Below are 17427 nucleotides of genomic sequence, written 5' to 3' on the forward strand. Positions count from 1 at the left end.
TAATGTTTATTGTTTGCTTGCAGCTCAAAAATGTGGTTTTTAAAATAGGTTACCCCGAAGAGATATATGAAGATGATGTCTTAAAAGATATGTATAAACACGTGAGCATACTGAAGTACAATTTTATTTACGCTTGTTCAATGTGTCTGAGTAGTTCATCTCATAAATCAATACAAATAAATTTAACAGCCATATCAAAATTCGATTCTCCCTTTAACTTGGGTTTCGCTCTTGAATTAAATTTATTTCACAGCAGCCCAAAACCGATGTCACACTGCTTATACTTCATGCAGAGGGCAATCTGCACACAAATTCGAACAGGAGTCACCGCGAGATCCGTGCTCCGAATGCCGCATGGCAATGAGTTTAAAGAGAAACTTGTAACGCGGCATTCGAACCACGGCTATTGCGGTGGCTCGCGTTTGCAGACTGTCTTTTGTTTGACGTATGACCAGTGTGATGTCGGCCTAACACTTTTTACTGAATTAGCGCCATTTTTGTATAATGCGAAATAGCGAACATTAAATGAGAAAATTCAAGAAGGGTATTGTTAAAAGCGCTGGAGAGCAGATTTAAGTGGATGTAACGGACCTTAATGTGTTTTATGCAGGTTGGGAACGTAACACCAGATGATCCTTTCCTTGATATTTACCTGAGATTCAGGAAAAACAATGCTATTCGTGAATTACAGAAGGTGCACAGTCCCTACAGTCGGAGTAAAGAGTTAGTATACACTTTTTTATCTCCTGCGAAAGAAAACATTTACTCGTGTCCCTGTACACCACTACAGTGCCCAGAACTCATGGTACTTAAAAAAACGGCTTGGACAAATATTGCAGTAATAATTGAGTTAACATATTTTTATTAAATTGTATGTTAAACTACCATGACAGGTCATTTACTATTCAGTTTGTAAACGTTTTGGCTTTGGTGCTTTATTCTGGTGAAAAAGATGCTTCCTCTTCAATAGAAATTTTTTTAAGAAACAAATTGACAACGACTAGATTTCGGTCCTCAACAAGATTCTCTATATATTCCTTATTAAGGCTTAAGTACACCAGCTGTAAAAGAAGGAAATTTGACCAAAAATTGCCAGGAGTGCGATAGGCGCTTACTCGTTCCTAAAGGCTTTCCTCTGGGGAATGTTCTTAAGTACAAATCATACCAGTATGATTTGTACTTAAGAACAGGCCAGTCGCATTACTTGGCTTACCGACCAGTATTAGCCAATTTATGTCCCGATTCTAGAGTAGTTCCTCTTGATTCTTTCGAAAATAGAAACCTAAATATAAAACCTAAACAACTACCATCTCATTTGCTTTCTCAGGTTTTCTGTGGATAATTGATTCATAATGCGAAGAAGTTAGTGTAGTTACTAAAAACAAAAAATTCCCCTGTGGAGTGTGCTGCTCTTACTGAATGTCACGGAAAAAAGGTTTGGGAATTGGCCGCCGGGATATTAATGCTGGTTCGCAAAGCTAAACTGAATTGTTTCCCATTTACATTAATAAGTTGAGAGTGTTAAAAGTAGTAATGGTTGCCTCATCGTTTACTTCGCCAACCTAATTCACTCAGCGGGAAAATCAATTGTATGACGTCTTGGTGTAAATTTCTTTGTAGTGTTCGAGCACTATTCCTAATACGCGATAAAAATTGAGACGTTCTGCCCAAGGGTTAGGGAAGAAGAATCTGTTTTCTTCTTTTTACTGCAAAAACCTCACGCGGACACCTGTGTTCACACAAACAGGCACCCTCACTGGTCTAGGAACTGGGGTGCTACCAATGTTCTGTGTTGTAGCGCACTGAGTCTGCTGACAGGCTGTAACAGCTGTGGCTCTATATAGAAAAACGTGGAGTATGACGGACAAGGCAAATAGGATCATTATTCCTTAGCAAGTCTGTTATTTTATTATTCTGAAATATTTTTATAAGCATATTGTTCTCAAGTTAAAATAAGTGATTTTAAAACCGTGTCCTCATCATTAACCATATTTATTTAGTGCTTGGGATTATGCTAGTTGGTTTTTCATGATTTTAATATTGGAACCTGTATTGATTTTGGAACTTGATTTTTCATACGCGTTTTTATGCGTTCCCGAGTTCATTAACAGCGGCATTTCACTAATCCGTTTTTTCTCGCATACCACGAAAAAATAAATCTAGCCAAGTGTATGACACCGAAAGGTGGACATCCTCCTTTTAGTGGATGATTTCGGTATTGGCATCCTGAACATTTCGTTTCAAGATGCGAATACATGCTTTCTCGTTTTCTGGTGTGGTGGCTTACTGATATGTTGATCTTCTCAATTTTCACAATAGATAGAACCGTTTGCAGCCAGCATGTTTCAGCCGCTTCAAGAAACTATAATCCTTCTTAAGTATTATGTGTGTCTGTTATTCGTGATTATCGCCAAGATAATAGGAACGATTTGTACGTAGTTTGTATGAAGGAAAACGATAATGACGCAGCCAAACGTACTCCTCCTCGTAGAACAGTATTATTTCAGGAACAAGCAGAACAAGAAGTTTGCTTAAGTGTCGCTGAACGTTAGGGCCACTGCGTGTGTTGCCGTGTACTTCCGAATTAAACACAGGTAGTTATGGACGCCTTCCAATAATTGCCAAGTATTCTTTTCTTGCCAACTTGACTGTGTTTGTCGCCTAGCCCTTATTTTACGTTTGAAGGAGAAAGAGCTTTCTGGCGTGTGGTTAACGAGAAAATTTATGTGGCTACTTTTTCGTATTCACTTTTTTTATTGATCCTAATATATTGTATTAAAAGTAATCCTTTACATCTTTTGTTTCACTAGCATAAGCAAAAAATAGTCGATATTTTTTCTTCCTCATTGACAGTTTCAAAAACGCCCGGAGAGTGCCTAGCGCCTTATTATCGCTTTGTAGCAAATATCTTATAAGTTTTGGGCATACGCCGATAAAGCGAAAACACGAATCGCGAATAAAGAAACGCAAAGATAATAAAGCCATGTCATGCATTTCTTAAAGGGGCAATGACAGGGTATTAATTTAAAAAAACAGTGGGTGAAGAGGCAACCTGGCGATAGTTAATCAAGATGTTTAAAAACCGTGACTGTGGTGAGGAAAAGTTGAAAACTAGAGGCGAAGAAGAAAAGACACAGGAGAAGGTGTCTCAAACGCAACTAAATCGTTTATTTTCTCTCGCTATTCATATACTCCCGATAAACGCCGGCACCAACGTTCACAATTTACAGATCGGTGCATTGTGAACGAAGTGTATGCCGGGAGAGGAGTTGCTGGTGTCAATTTGGAGTATGTAAGTAAGGGGAAAAAATAAACGATTTTGTTGCGTTTCGGCACCACCACCTATAATACTCAAAGCGTCCGCATCTCCTCCTCTCCCATCTAGAAAAGTCACAGCAGTCGGATCGCGCTAACTCGGCTATTGGGTGCAAGTCCGACCTTCGACGCGATGATTGATCACGAGCCCCGGCCGAACACTGACGGAGCACTCGTGACCAGTCACAGGCCTCCATTGATCCGACTGTGATGACGGTGCTGAGGCCTTCTGCTTATCTAGGTAGTGTTGGTTTTCTCCTGTGCCTTTTTTTTCAACGTGAAAGTTTCCTACCTTTCCTTCACCACAGTCTCGAGTTTGAAGCTTCATGATTAGGGCACTTATGCTCGCCGATATGTTTACTAAAGCATTAACTATAAAAGCCCAACTGGCCAGAACAAAACTTGCGGCACGAAATTCGTTTTCCTTCCGCCCGAAAACAGCCGGCCGAGAATCGGTCGGTTTCAGCGGCGCTCACTGTGTTTTTCATGATTACATGGCGTTCAAACTATGCGTGCCAAATATATTCAAAGTCGTGCGTAATATAAGGCACACATTGTAACATAAATAAGGCACACATTGTAACATAAATATTTAAGAAAAAAAATTCTAGACAAACATATTTTTTGAAAGTATTTATCCTAACCAGATAGAAAACAAGATTGTTTCGTCTTAGTTTCAGTGACCCTTTAAAGGGATACTACAACGAAATTGCGGTGCTTAATTCATGGTCTATATGTGTTCGAGAAACCAGAACCGCATCAGATTCAGCAATCTCTTCTTCAAAACGACAAGAAAAGGAGTTTTAAAACGAGTTAAAGGACTAGTAAAAAGGATTTTTTTTGATGTCGCTAAAGCCTCTTTTGTAATACCAGTCTAGGAGCCTTGACAGGTATTGACGATGCCTGGCTCGCCGCCGCCTACCACGAGAGACGAGGGGAAGGAGAAACTCCTCTCTCCCTGGAACTCTCGTTTGTGTGTGCCAGACGTCGTTATTATCCCTTTACAAGATTATAGAAGAATAAACCGTTACTCATCGTTCGTACAAAAGCTGTTTTGGGTTTGTTGCGGTGGCCTAATCGCTGGCGTGCTTCGGCCGCTTCGGTGGCTGGAACGGCAAGGATATCCTGTGACGCCAGCCTCGCCGCAGCTTTGCTCGTCCCGAGACAATCTACGTCACGACTGCGCCGGATGTCACGTGCTCTCCGCTGGCTGGTCTCCGAGCGCTTGCCAGAGTGGGATGTTTCTTACGAAAAATACAGCCATCAGGCTCAAGATACAAACCTGCGATTTCTGCTTATCTGCTTATCTTATCTGCATCGTCATCGTCATCATCACTGATGACGTCACCGGCATCCGCATCGTCATCGTCATCATCGCTGATGACGTCATCAGTGACGTCACTGATGACGTCACCGGCATCCGTATCGTCATCGTCATCACCGCTGATGACGTCATCAGTGACGTCACTGATTACGTCACCGGCATCCGCATCGTCATCATCACTGATGACGTCACCGGCATCCGCATCGTCATCGTCATCATCGCTGATGACGTCATCAGTAACGTCACTGATGACGTCACCGGCATCCGCATCGTCATCGTCATCATCACTGATGACGTCACCGGCATCTGCATCGTCATTGTCATCATCACTGATGACGTCATCGGTATCCGCATCGTCATCGTTACTGATGACGTCATCGGCATCGTCATCGTCACGTGACTCTCCTAGGTCACGTGACCCCCAAGCGAGGTCACTTGACCCCCCCCCCCCCCCGGTACCCTTCCCTCCTCCTCCTCAAGAGCTGCGCTCTAATTCGGCGTTACAGGGAGTTGTAAACGGCTTTCACTTTTTGTGTTCAGCATTTTCTTGTCTCAGTAAAATTTGAAAAAATCACTGATGTCGTCTTTGTGTTAACCCTGCCGCGTACTGTACAACTAGTGAATATTTTCGTGACGAATTCCTTTATTTTACTCGTTTACAAATCATAGCTCACTTAATTTGTATCGATGTTTGCACAAAATCAAGAAGCCACGTATACACGTATATGAAATCCTAGAGTGCATCGTTGGCGCATTCAAAGCGCCTGGTTGTATTAGCGGGAAATGACATGCGCACACAATGAGAGCGTATGTTGTGAGGTTGCGTAGTTCAAGCTGTCTGAATGCAGTATCAGCTCTTACAGTTTGCTGAAGTTGTGAAAATGGTGAAACAATGTGCACTTCCTGTCACGCGAATAGACTTAACTGCGTTTTTTTACAACTATTGTACACGCCCGGTTGCTATTACATTTTATTTCTAGATGGTCCCATGATGTGAGCGAAGTGTTTGCCGCTTATTTGCCTCTGGAAAATTCAGTTGGTAAATATTTTTGAAAAATTTTTTTTTGCGTTTATTGCTTGTGACAAGAGTTATTATTTACTTTACACTTTCCTTCATCAGTATTGACGGCGGTGACATTGCAACACCCGTTCTACTCCTCTGGACTGCCATCGTGAGTTTAGATGAAAATGCTTTCAGCAATCGTGCCTGGCTTTGCTACCCTAAAAATAACTAAATTGCATGACAATAATCTATATATATATTTACCTTCAACGGCTACAGCTCTGTCAAAATGGGAACTCTGGGATGGATTTTAGGACACGAGCTCAATCACGGCTTTTTTTACCCAGGTTTGTAAATTAATAATAGCTATTAGATAAATCTATTTCAAACTATAAATACTTTCTAGGAAATTACCACGACGAGAATGGCAACCAACGCCTATGGTGGAACGATAAAACGACGCAGAATTTCAATCCCCTCGAAACTTGCGTCGTGAACCTGTATGATGGTCAGACGGAAGAAGAAACTCACATGAACGTAATATACTTTGCTTAGTTTATTTACATACTCGTGCAATACCTAATATTTCATGCATTTTTAACAGATTAGTGGATATGGAACACTTAACGAAAATCTTGCCGATATTAAAGGATTACAAACTGCATTTGAGGTGAGTATCAAGGTTAATAAAGCACGAGAATCAGAGTAGCACTACTGTAGAGTTAATTTATGCTTTAAGTAAACACAGCGCGCAAACTAATACAAAATCAGATAAAAAAGAGTGCCGTTGGTTACCGAAAATGAACTGAATGAACTTCGGGAGGGCGGGCCGTTCGTAGTACCAGCATCCGCCGCCAGCAGCGCTTAGCGGCACCGTAAATTTTTCGATCAGCATGGTCTGCTATAGTTCTACGCCATGCTGTGAATTTTATCCCCAAGCGCTTCAAAATCACTTCTCGTTTTTTTGCAATGTTTGCCTTGAAGGATCTCCGACGCGCACAAAACATTTTTTATTCAAGAATTTTTTATAAGGACGTACTGGAAATGTCAAACGGGACGAGGTCCACTAAATAAAAATGAGGGGGGGGGGGGGGGGAGAGAAGAGCTGTTCTGTTATTTTTGTTCAAAAATTGTTGCACTGACAGAGCATGTGTGCTGGGGCATTGTCGTGATTAAACCACCACTTTCCCATTCCCCACAAGTCGTGGCGTTTTTCCTCGCAAATGGCCTGAGCGACGTTGGGCGTAATAATTCACCAGCCTTGAAACGAGAAAACCACGCATATGCTTGCGTTTTCTTCATAGCATCTTCCTTGAAAGCTTGTTGAAGAAGTATTACATGAATTTCCGCCGCCATTTTTTCTAAAAGATAATAATGATTTCCACAGCCGCAAGGTTTTCCTTCATATTGGACATTGCAAAAAACGAGAAACGGTTTTAAAACTGTCGGGGAAAATATTTGCACCATGCCCGTAGAACTTTAACAAACGACGCCGGTCGGCAAAATGACCCGGAAGGGGGATAACCGTGTTATAATAGAGTGAGTCTGGTCCATGGGAGTAGCAGGCGTGAGCCGGGACGGAGAGCCCCGGCTCCCGCCGGCGCCGCATATTGTCACGGGTGGTGAGTCGTGACCAATAAACAAGAAATAAACAGAAATAAATAAACGTTTAATGTGGCGAACTTGTGCCAAAAATAAAGAAGGAAACAGAAGAAAGCAGAGCGTCGCGGGCGTCGAAGTCGGCGTGTCAGCAGAATCGAGCGCTGGGGCGAGACTGAACACGCACTTTCTAGAAAACAAAAGCAGGGATAAATGATAGAAGTTACGTGCGGTACATGAATAAACGGGAACTTTCTGGAGGACCGTAACCGAGCGTTGCTTTCTCAGCCTTGCGCGCGGCATTACTCCCCCCTTTAAAAGTGCATCGCCCCGATGCAGTGTAAAACAAATCAAAATAAAAAAGAACGATAAACTAAAGAGTCTTTTGGAGCACAAAAGGTCCACAGTCCTATCGAGCGTAGTACGGCTTCAGGCGCACGACGTGGACGACCTCAGGTCGTGGTGGGCGGCGTGACGATGTTCGTGTTCCGTCGGGCATCACCTCGTAGTTCAGCTCGCCGAGGCGACGAAGTACCTTGTATGGTCCAAAGTACCGTTTCAGCAGTTTCTCACTGAGGCCGCGGCGACGGATGGGCGTCCATACCCACACCCTATCTCCGGGCTGGAAGTGGACGTCCCTGCGACGAAGGTTGTAGCGGCCGGCGTCGACGCGTTGCTGGTCTTGAATCAGGAGTCGGGCGAGCTGGCGAACTTCTTCGGCGCGTTGAGCAACCGCCTGGGCGTCGTCGCTCTCGTTGTCAGATGGCTCATGGGGCAGCATGGCGTCCAGCATGGTCGTTACCTTCCGACCATGTACCAGCTGGAAAGGGGTGAATCCAGTGGTCTCTTGAACCGCCGTATTGTAGGCGAACGTGACGTAGGGGAGCACCTCGTCCCACGTCTTGTGCTCTACGTCGACGTACATAGAGATCATATCGGCGATTGTCTTGTTGAGTCGCTCCGTCAGCCCGTTGGTCTGCGGGTGGTACGCAGTTGTACGACGATGGCTGGTGTGACTGAGTCGGAGGATTTCTTGGGTCAGTTGTGCCATGAACCCATGAACGATGATCCGCGATCTGTAATCAGAACTTCTGGAGCGCCGTGCCGGAGGACGATGGACTCAATGAAAAACTTGGCAACTTCCACAGCAGTCCCCGAAGGAAGAGCTTTCGTTTCGGCGTACCGCGTGAGATAATCTGTGGCGACGATGATCCAGCGGTTCCTCGACGTCGAAGGCGGAAAAGGACCAAGTAGATCCATTCCGATCTGCTGGAAGGGTGCAGTTGGAGGAGAAATAGGCTGCAGAAGTCCGGCCGGCCTCGTCGGAGGTTTCTTGCGTCGCTGGCACTCGTGGCATGATCGTGTGTACAGGTGGATGGTCTTGGGGAGCTTGGGCCAGTAATACTTTTCACGAATACGGGCCAGTGTCCGGCTGTATCCGAGGTGTCCGGACGTCGGGTCGTCGTGACATGCTTGAAAGATCTCCCCTCGAAGGTCGGTCGGTATTACCAGCAGCCACGGCGAGTTGTTGTTCCCGAAGTTCTCTTTGTAGAGTACACCTTGCCGAATGGTGAAGGTCGGCACGGCTCGTGAGAAAACACGGGGTACGGTACCGCCGCGCCCTTCCAGGTGCTCGATTAAGGCTCGCAGCTCCGGATCGTCTCGTTGACGTCGTGCCATGTCATCGGTGTTCACTGCCCCTAGAAAGCACTCGTCATCATCGTCGTCGCTGCTGCCGGAAGGTGTTTCGACAGGGGCCCTGGACAGGCAGTCAGCGTCGCTGTGCTTGTGTCCTGACTTGTAAACCACAGTCATGTTGAACTGTTGTAGCCGGAGGCTCCATCGAGCGAGGCGTCCTGACGGGTCCTTGAGGTTCGCAAGCCAGCAGAGCGAGTGGTGGTCCGTGACTACGCGGAACGGGCTTCCGTACAAGTACGGACGAAACTTCGTGATTGCCCAGACGACCGCAAGGCATTCTTTCTCAGTCGTGGAGTAATTTCTCTCTGCCTTGGACAGTGTCCGACTTGCGTAGGCGATGACTCGTTCCGTGCCTTCTTGTACTTGAACTAGTACCGCGCCAAGTCCTGCGTTACTTGCGTCAGTGTGAATCTCGGTGTCCGCATCCTGATCGAAATGTCCAAGAACCGGAGGCGTCTGGAGTCGTCGCTTCAGCTCGTCGAATGCCTGCTGCTGCTCCTCGGCCCATTCGAACCTCTCGGCGTCCTTCGTGAGGTTTGTGAGCGGTGCGGAAATCCGTGCGAAATCCCGAACGAAGCGACGATAGTAGGCGCAAAGTCCGAGGAATCTTCGCACGGCCTTTTTGTCTGTCGGCACTGGAAATGACGCGACGGCGCGAGTCTTCTCAGGGTCTGGGCGCACGCCTTTGTTGCTAACCACGTGACCTAGAAACTTCAGTTCGTCATAGGCGAACCGACACTTTGACGGCTTGAGGGTGAGTCCAGCGGTCCGTATGGCTTGAAGAACAGCTCGGAGTCGTCGCAAGTGCTCGTCGAAGTCGCTGGAAAACACCACGACGTCATCGAGGTAGACCAGACAGCTCTGCCACTTCAGTCCTGCCAGTACGGTGTCCATAACACGCTGGAAAGTTGCTGGCGCCGTACATAGTCCGAAGGGCATTACCTTGAACTCGTACAGCCCATCTGGCGTGACGAAAGCTGTCTTCTCTCGGTCCCGTTCGTCGACTTCGATCTGCCAGTAGCCGCTCTTCAGGTCCATCGATGAGAAGTATCGAGAGTGGCGCAGCCGGTCTAACGTGTCGTCGATTCGGGGGAGTGGGTAGACGTCTTTCTTCGTCACCGCGTTCAGCTGCCGGTAGTCCACGCAGAACCGAAGCGTTCCGTCCTTCTTCTTAACTAGTACGACTGGAGAGGCCCACGGACTGCTTGATGGCTGGATTATGTCGTCGTTCAGCATCTCTTGAACTTGCTCCTGGATCACCTCCCTTTCTTTAACGGAGACTCTGTACGGTGATCGATGCACAGGGCGCGCGTCGTCCTCGGTAATGATGCGGTGCTTCGCAACGGCTGTTTGGCGCACCTTCGACGACGTCGCAAAGCAGTCACGGTATTCGGCGAGGAGGTTCATCAGCTGCCGTCGTTTTGGGTCCGGAAGCTTAGGGTCGATGTCGAGTTGCGCTGGCGACGTACCGTCTTGCTGAGGTGGCGAGGATTCATCAGTAATGGCGGCGATTTCGGCGGAGTTTCGGAGATCCTCGACGTGGCCAACGGCTGCACCTTTCGTGAGGTGTTGCGTTTCATTCCGGAAGTTCGTCACGAGGACCACAGTGCGGCCATCCTGAAGTTCAGCTACTCCTCGTGCGACGCCTATTCCTCTTCCCAGGAGCAACTGGAGGTTACCTTCCAGAAGTACTTCGCTACGGGTAGCTGCATCGGTCACGACAGGTACGACAACACTTGATCGCGGCGGCAGATTCACGTGGTCGGCAGCGACTCGGACGGCGGCTGACGCAGTTTGGAGTTTCTCTGAAGGCGGAACAGGTGTCCGCAGCGTCAATCTGTTTTCTCCAAGGTCGATGACGGCGCCGTATTCACACAAAAAGTCCATGCCGAGAATGACGTCTCTGGAACAGTCTTGTAGAATGACGAATTTCACAGGACACGTCTCGCCGTGAATTTCGACGCGAGCGGTGCACCTTCCGACAGGCGTGATGAGGTGTCCTCCGGCGGTTCGTATCTGCGGTCCATCCCACGGCGTCGTGACTTTTCGAAGGTGGCGAGAGAGCCTCCCACTCAATACTGAGTAGTCTGCCCCGGTGTCAACGAGTGCCGATGCGTTTTGGCCATCGATAACAACGTTTAGGTTGTTGGACACCGTTGCAGGCGCGTCGGTGCAATGCGGGGCGTTGAGAGAGTGGGAGCGCTCCGGCGTTCTTGGAGGCTGTTTGCTTCCGTCGTTTTCGGCAACGTCACCTCCAGGCGTTGCCGCACTCAGTTTTCCCGACGACGCAGGGGAGACAGGCTCTCTCGGCGGGATCGTGGCGCTGGGGAGGGTGAACGTCGTGGCGATGGGGAGCGGGCTTCACGGCGGAGTGACGACACTGGGGAGGGGGAACGTCGGAGGTACTCCTCGATGTCGTGAGGGCGTTCGCCGTACCTCGGGCGTGGGTCGTTCGGGTGGAACCCACGCAGGCCCATTTGCCGGTAGGGACAACGACGGTAGATATGGTCGGCCTCCCCGCAGTGGTAGCACAACGGGCGTCGATCGGCCGTCCTCCACACGTCGGTCTTTCGTGGAGCAGCTTGTTCTGGGCGGACGTACGCCCGATCTTCATGGCGTCGTGAATACTGCGGCGCTAGAGGTTCACGTCGAGGTGGCGCCGTATACGGGTGAGCAGGGGGCGGTGGTCGTCGGGTAGCTGCGGCGTAGCTCAGCTTCGGTGGTTCAGGAGCGGCGCTGGCGAGAACTTCTGGCTGCAGCTCCTGCTGAAGTTCTTCCCGGACAATCTCGGCGACTGAGGGCGTATCCAGGCTTGTGGCAGCAGGTAGCAACTTCTTCAACTCCTCCCGGACGGCTTCACGGATAAGGTCACGGATGTCGGGGAGGGTGGTGCCCAGGTCGGATCCAGATGTCGCTAGAGTAGTTACGCCAGGGTGTCGTTGGTAGTGTCTGGCGCGGGCTAGCAAGGCCCGTTCCATATTTGTCGCCTCCGTGATGAACTCGTCGACTGTTGTTGGGGGATTCCGGATGAGACCGCCGAAAATCTCGGTTTTCACACCCCTCATCAGGTGGTGCAGCTTCTTCTCCTCGGTAGCCTGAGGATCGGCGCGGGCGCTTAGGCGGAGAACATCCTCCACGAAGCCGGTGATGCTCTCGTTGGGGCCTTGAGTCCTGGTACGCAGTAAGTCTTCGGCCCTCTCTCGGCGGTGCTGGTTGACAAATGTCGTCTTCAGCTGGCTCTTGAAAATGTCCCAGGATGTCAATGAAGACTCGTGATTTTCGTACCAGCTTTTGGCAGTCCCCTCGAGCGAGAAATACACGTTTTGCAGCCGTTGCTCGTTGGTCCAGCTATTGTGGCGGGCGACGCGTTCGAATTGGTCGATCCAATCTTCAACGTCTTCGTGGAGTTCGCCGTGGAACGGAGCCGGTGTCCGAGGAGCGACGGGTAGGTAGACGACGGCAGGAGCGGCGGGGGCCTGCGACTGGTTGTCCATCGTCGTCTTCTTCGGCTTGGGTTTATCCAGGAGCAAACCGTACTCCGGATCCTCTCCCTTGGTGCGGCGGCTGGTCCGAGTTTCAGGTTCCGCGCTGAGTGGTCTTCTCAGCGAGCTTGGAGTCGGGCTTGCACTGCGGGTCCTGGGAGGGGAACGCTGCACGGGCATGCGGTACCCCGCACCTCCACCAGAATGTCACGGGTGGTGAGTCATGACCAATAAACAAGAAATAAACAGAAATAAATAAACGTTTAATGTGGCGAACTTGTGCCAAAAATAAAGAAGGAAACAGAAGAAAGCAGAGCGTCGCGGGCGTCGAAGTCGGCGTGTCAGCAGAATCGAGCGCTGGGGCGAGACTGAACACGCACTTTCTAGAAAACAAAAGCAGGGATAAATGATAGAAGTTACGTGCGGTACATGAATAAACGGGAACTTTCTGGAGGACCGTAACCGAGCGTTGCTTTCTCAGCCTTGCGCGCGGCAATATTCCCCCCGTGCTAAAGTTGCAAAGTGAGAATTGGCTAAATTCGCGTAGCGAGGCGCAGGTTTTTTTTTTTAGATGATGTTTACAGTGCATGAATGTGTAATTATAAGATATAGGTGGGAAAAGAAGAGTTTCAAGGTGCTGAGTGCCTTTACTAAGCCAGGAAAGGTGACATTGACGAGAAACAATTTCTGAAACTTGAGGCGCAGCTGCGAATGCGGGGTTCGCGTTGAAGTTCGGGTCTAAACTCGCACAGAACCGAATTCTCATTTTTTATTGTCCATTCCGTCGTTGCCGCGGCAGCGGTCGCCACCGCAAGTGCCGTCAAAAGAAAGCTTGAGTGCGTTCTGAATATCGCAGCAACAACAACGCCACGTGCATTGCCCTCTCAGTTACGAAGACTCGCAGATTTCCAATCTTGTGTGCCGAAATGAAATACTTGAATACATCCTTACCTAGATATTGTGATTGGAGGGTATTTGTTATCCTTCCGCTAGGAGAATATATGTGGCTAGTGGTTGGTCACAAGAGCTGTCAATCAGCGCACCCGTGGTCATTGAAACAACTTCAGCCAACGAGGTACCCTTGTTTTCGCACTGTTCTTACAAATTAATGACCATTTGCTTTACACAATGACCATTCTCTCTATAGCTTCTGCCGCTAAGCGCTGCTAGCGCGGAAGCTGGTGCTATCGATCGCCCGCTTTCCAGAAATTCATTCCGGTTGCTTTTGGATCCCCTCTCGTGGAATAGGATGCTAGGATCTCAGAAGAAATAATTTATATAAAGAAAAGCAGATAATTAAACACCCATGTGACGATATCATTTTAAGAGTGTCATCAACGGTAGAAATCTGCGGTTTGAAAATGTCGTCCTAAATTTAAAGGCATCATTATTATTGTGGTGGAAGAGTACACTCAAAATAGCCCCAAAAAGGTTGGGCAAGCAGCCTTTTTCAAAGAAAAGCAGACAGGGTAAGATAACTGCCTCAGATAAATATTTTATACATAAAAAAGTGGTACTGCGTTTTTGGGCACATTTTTGTTTCCTCAATAAATATTAAATTGAGAGTTGAGTGCTTTTGTTGTCTACCGCTCCTTGCTTGTCTTTGTCTTTTTAGAGCGTTGTGGACATTAATCTTAAAAATTTCGTGCGAATAAAAAATGTGACAGCTTTTCGTACACTCTTTAATTAACAGTTATTTGTTTCCGCAGGCTCATAAGAAACTGTTGACGCAGCACCCCTCCGCACCGCAGCGCTTGCCATGCATGACTGAATTTAATGCGGACCAGTTGTTTTTTATATCACTGGCATATGTGAGTATTTTCTACATGAATATGAAATTAAAAGTGAAAGCTTTGTTTTCATCACGGGTCCGTTGGCGCGCGTGCATTTTGTATGAAAGTGATATCATGTTAAACAACCACGAAGGTCAACCTCTGTACGAGAAGAGGAAGGTTGAAAGTACTGGAAGAATCACCGATCTTCTAGTTAGCTGAAAGGAGATTGCCGTTTGTTGCTATTGTCGTACTTGACGAAGGTAACAAAACGTGCCCGAATATAAACACGAAAGGAACGAAAACGAAACTCCCGTGTGCATTCGGCCGCGTTTCGTTAAAAACAAAGCGTCGTAAATTGTGAAAACTTAATTGACGTCGAGACGTTTGTTTTATTACTGTGAAAGTATGGGTGAACTGACTTGCACACACTATTTGTGTAATAGACGAATGATGAGTGAGGTCACCTTTTTGCACTAGGTTTTCAATGTGTTTGATCATTGCGCAGCGCTACTGAACATCTTATATTAACGTCTTACTCAAAGGTCTGGTTTTCAACGCTCATTGTTTTATTAGTTCGTTTTACACAGCACTTAGCCAACACCTGTCCTGCAACTTTTTTTTTCTTCTTTTTAAAGACTTCAACTCCACCTTACATACGTTTTATATTGGTATTATTGGTTGCGAACCAACAATTAGAAAGTGAATTGGTGTCTTCCTTTCATTCTGACATGTAAGCACATGGTCTTGAGATGTGAATTCTTATTGTTACGACGTAGCGCACCACCAAAAGGAGCATAGCTGTTTCTGTGGCACTAAAAATAACACAAATGAAAATAAAGCGAATTATATTAAATAAAATTAAATGTCACCCCCGCACTCCGTAGGGCTATCACTGACCTCCTAATATCACTGACAGCTAAAGAAAAGCAGATATTGCGTTTCTTAGCTGTCCATGATTATAGCCAGAAAGTCTGTTTTCCTGGAATGTATTGGTCTTTCTCAGCGCATCTGAATGTGTTCCTGTTTGTTTCTTCTCAAAGGCTACGCTTTATTAGATATAAAACTGAAGGCAAAGGGGTTCTACGAGGGACTTTTCACTCGTGGCAGTCTAATTGGTTTACGCATACGTTTGTGTTTTCACAAACATGCTTTAATATTAAAATGACAAGATTATAACTCAAGTTGTGTTCGCTCAGGGCACGGCCGCCTTTCATTCTCATTGCCTATTATACCTACCATAAAATCCACATTCAGGGAACTTGACAATTTGACCTTTAAATGTTAGTTGATGGCAGCGAAATGCGAAACAGAGAGCTACAGTAGATTAAATAAATCTGCGTGTTTTCACTACTTATGTCTGAAACGAAGACCTCTACTCTAAATTCATTACACGAATCGAAGACACCAAACATTGCTTCGCATGTGGGCGTTGCGATAGCCAAATGTTATGTCTCAAGGTGATACGAGAATAATGGACGAATTCTCGTTCCTTCAGTCTGTAAGGTTTTTCTTTTTGTCAGTTTAATAAATACAAGGTTCATTTTCAGTCATTGGCAAATTGGCCTGTTACGGCAGGGCCTCCACCGCAGCGGTGGGAGATCATGTTTATTGCCAATCTGTTTAGAAAATCACAACAAAATAACTTTTTTTTTTTTTTTTTTTACGGGTAAACAAAAACGTTGCCTCTTATAGAAGAATTATTTATATTTGGTGCACTTTCATGATCAATCTCTACCTCTTCATGCTTGGCGCGGAAGGGGTCCGATAACGAATTCATTGCATATTCTTCATGTTGGAATTCATCAGTTAACCTTCAAATTCTTAAATATTTAGCACATTGTTCTCAGCTTTAAGGGGCTTGCCGTTCGGACGTTAAAATAATCCTTCCGCAAAAATATATCTTTGAATATTGCATTTCAATATGTCGGAAGTTTTTCTCGCATATTAAGTGTAAATTTGAGTTATTGCAGGTTGCCCTAAGTGTACTCCTGTTTTTTTCTACAGAGCTTTTGCCAAAACGATCAGGGCGCAGAACTCAGGGACATCGTCGAGCGGGACAGTCATTCCCCTTCTAAAATAAGGTACCATTTTATTAGAAAAGCTTTTACAACATTTCGTGCACTAAACTCAAGGAACTTTTCTTCAGTTAAAAGTTTTAGAATTTTTGAAGTGTACATGTAAATCTTATTAGTCTTAATTGTTTGCTACTCTTTTTAGGGTCAACCGGCATCTTGGCGATTCTCCCATCTTTTTGAAGACATTCAGTTGCAATGCAACCAGTCGAATGAATATAACAGACAAATGCTACGTGTAATATGCAACAGTAATATTTGCATTTACTACCCAAATAAATAAACAATAAACACGTTCAAAATATCGCAAGGCTGATTATTCATACCTTAAAAATGGCGTCCGTTGCAAGTGGCGTGTTTAATCTACGTCAAAACGTAAAAAAAAAAATTCTTCAGAAATGAAGACAAAGGGTATGATAAAGAGATTGGGAATGCAACAGCGATAATCCAACTAAAAAGAGCAGGTCAGTAACCCACACTTTTTTCGTTGTTTAGCAAAGCAAAGTCAAATATAATTCAAGAAATGTAGAGTAGGCTTTCAGGTTGTGGACATTTATCGCATTCCTAGTGTTTGCCCTTTCGAAGAAAACGCGGTGTTTTATTTGCCCAAGCCGACCTATTTATTTATTAAATCGCAGGCATTGCACCAGCTATTTTGTTCACAAGTAAGTAATACGAAGCGTAAAAAAACACTGCATAATGCAATTCAGAAGTTCACCACATATCGCCAGAAATGCGGCAAACGAACCTCACGCTCCTTATGTTGGTCTATTATGGCACAACTTGATTTTGTCTACACTCTAAGAACAAATGGAGGAAAAAGGTAGCAAGGCGCGTCTTCCTCCCTTCTACTGACGCGCCCGCCAGCGGACGCGAGAAGTAGGGAGGAACGAGACGTTTTTCTCCTTCTCCAGGCAGACGGTAGAACGCTTTCGCCCTCCCGACTCATCTTCTTTCGGCTCCGTTCTTCGAGCACGTCGCGCACGATTTTTTTTTTCGTTTTTTTCTTTTATAAAATGTTGTCGAGTTGATTAAGCTTCAGCAGCAGCGAAGGCCGCCTGTAATTCCATCTTCTAGTCCAAACGTGCAGAAAATTTCGGTTGCATTGACGTTTCTGCCACTAATTTTATCAAACGAGCAAACGAAGCCGCTAGATACA

At 46.3% G+C, this 17427-nt stretch overlaps 1 protein-coding gene across 1 annotated transcript in view; it reads left to right on the plus strand.

The window, feature by feature from the left end:
• LOC121835956 (neprilysin-1-like) overlaps nucleotides 1–16510 on the plus strand; it is a 59002-nt gene extending 42492 nt beyond the window's left edge. Inside the window, exons 12-21 of the mRNA XM_042290541.1 lie at nucleotides 24–101; nucleotides 611–723; nucleotides 5620–5678; nucleotides 5760–5811; nucleotides 5922–5989; nucleotides 6049–6179; nucleotides 6247–6312; nucleotides 14131–14232; nucleotides 16201–16277; nucleotides 16414–16510. Coding sequence (XP_042146475.1) covers nucleotides 24–101; nucleotides 611–723; nucleotides 5620–5678; nucleotides 5760–5811; nucleotides 5922–5989; nucleotides 6049–6179; nucleotides 6247–6312; nucleotides 14131–14232; nucleotides 16201–16277; nucleotides 16414–16510 — 843 coding nt within the window. The remainder of the gene's footprint in view (nucleotides 1–23; nucleotides 102–610; nucleotides 724–5619; nucleotides 5679–5759; nucleotides 5812–5921; nucleotides 5990–6048; nucleotides 6180–6246; nucleotides 6313–14130; nucleotides 14233–16200; nucleotides 16278–16413) is intronic.
• The last annotated feature ends 917 nt before the right edge of the window (nucleotides 16511–17427 follow it).

Source organism: Ixodes scapularis, unplaced genomic scaffold, assembly GCF_016920785.2.
Source record: "Ixodes scapularis isolate PalLabHiFi unplaced genomic scaffold, ASM1692078v2 PGA_scaffold1__304_contigs__length_218370807, whole genome shotgun sequence".
NCBI lineage: Eukaryota > Metazoa > Arthropoda > Arachnida > Ixodida > Ixodidae > Ixodes > Ixodes scapularis.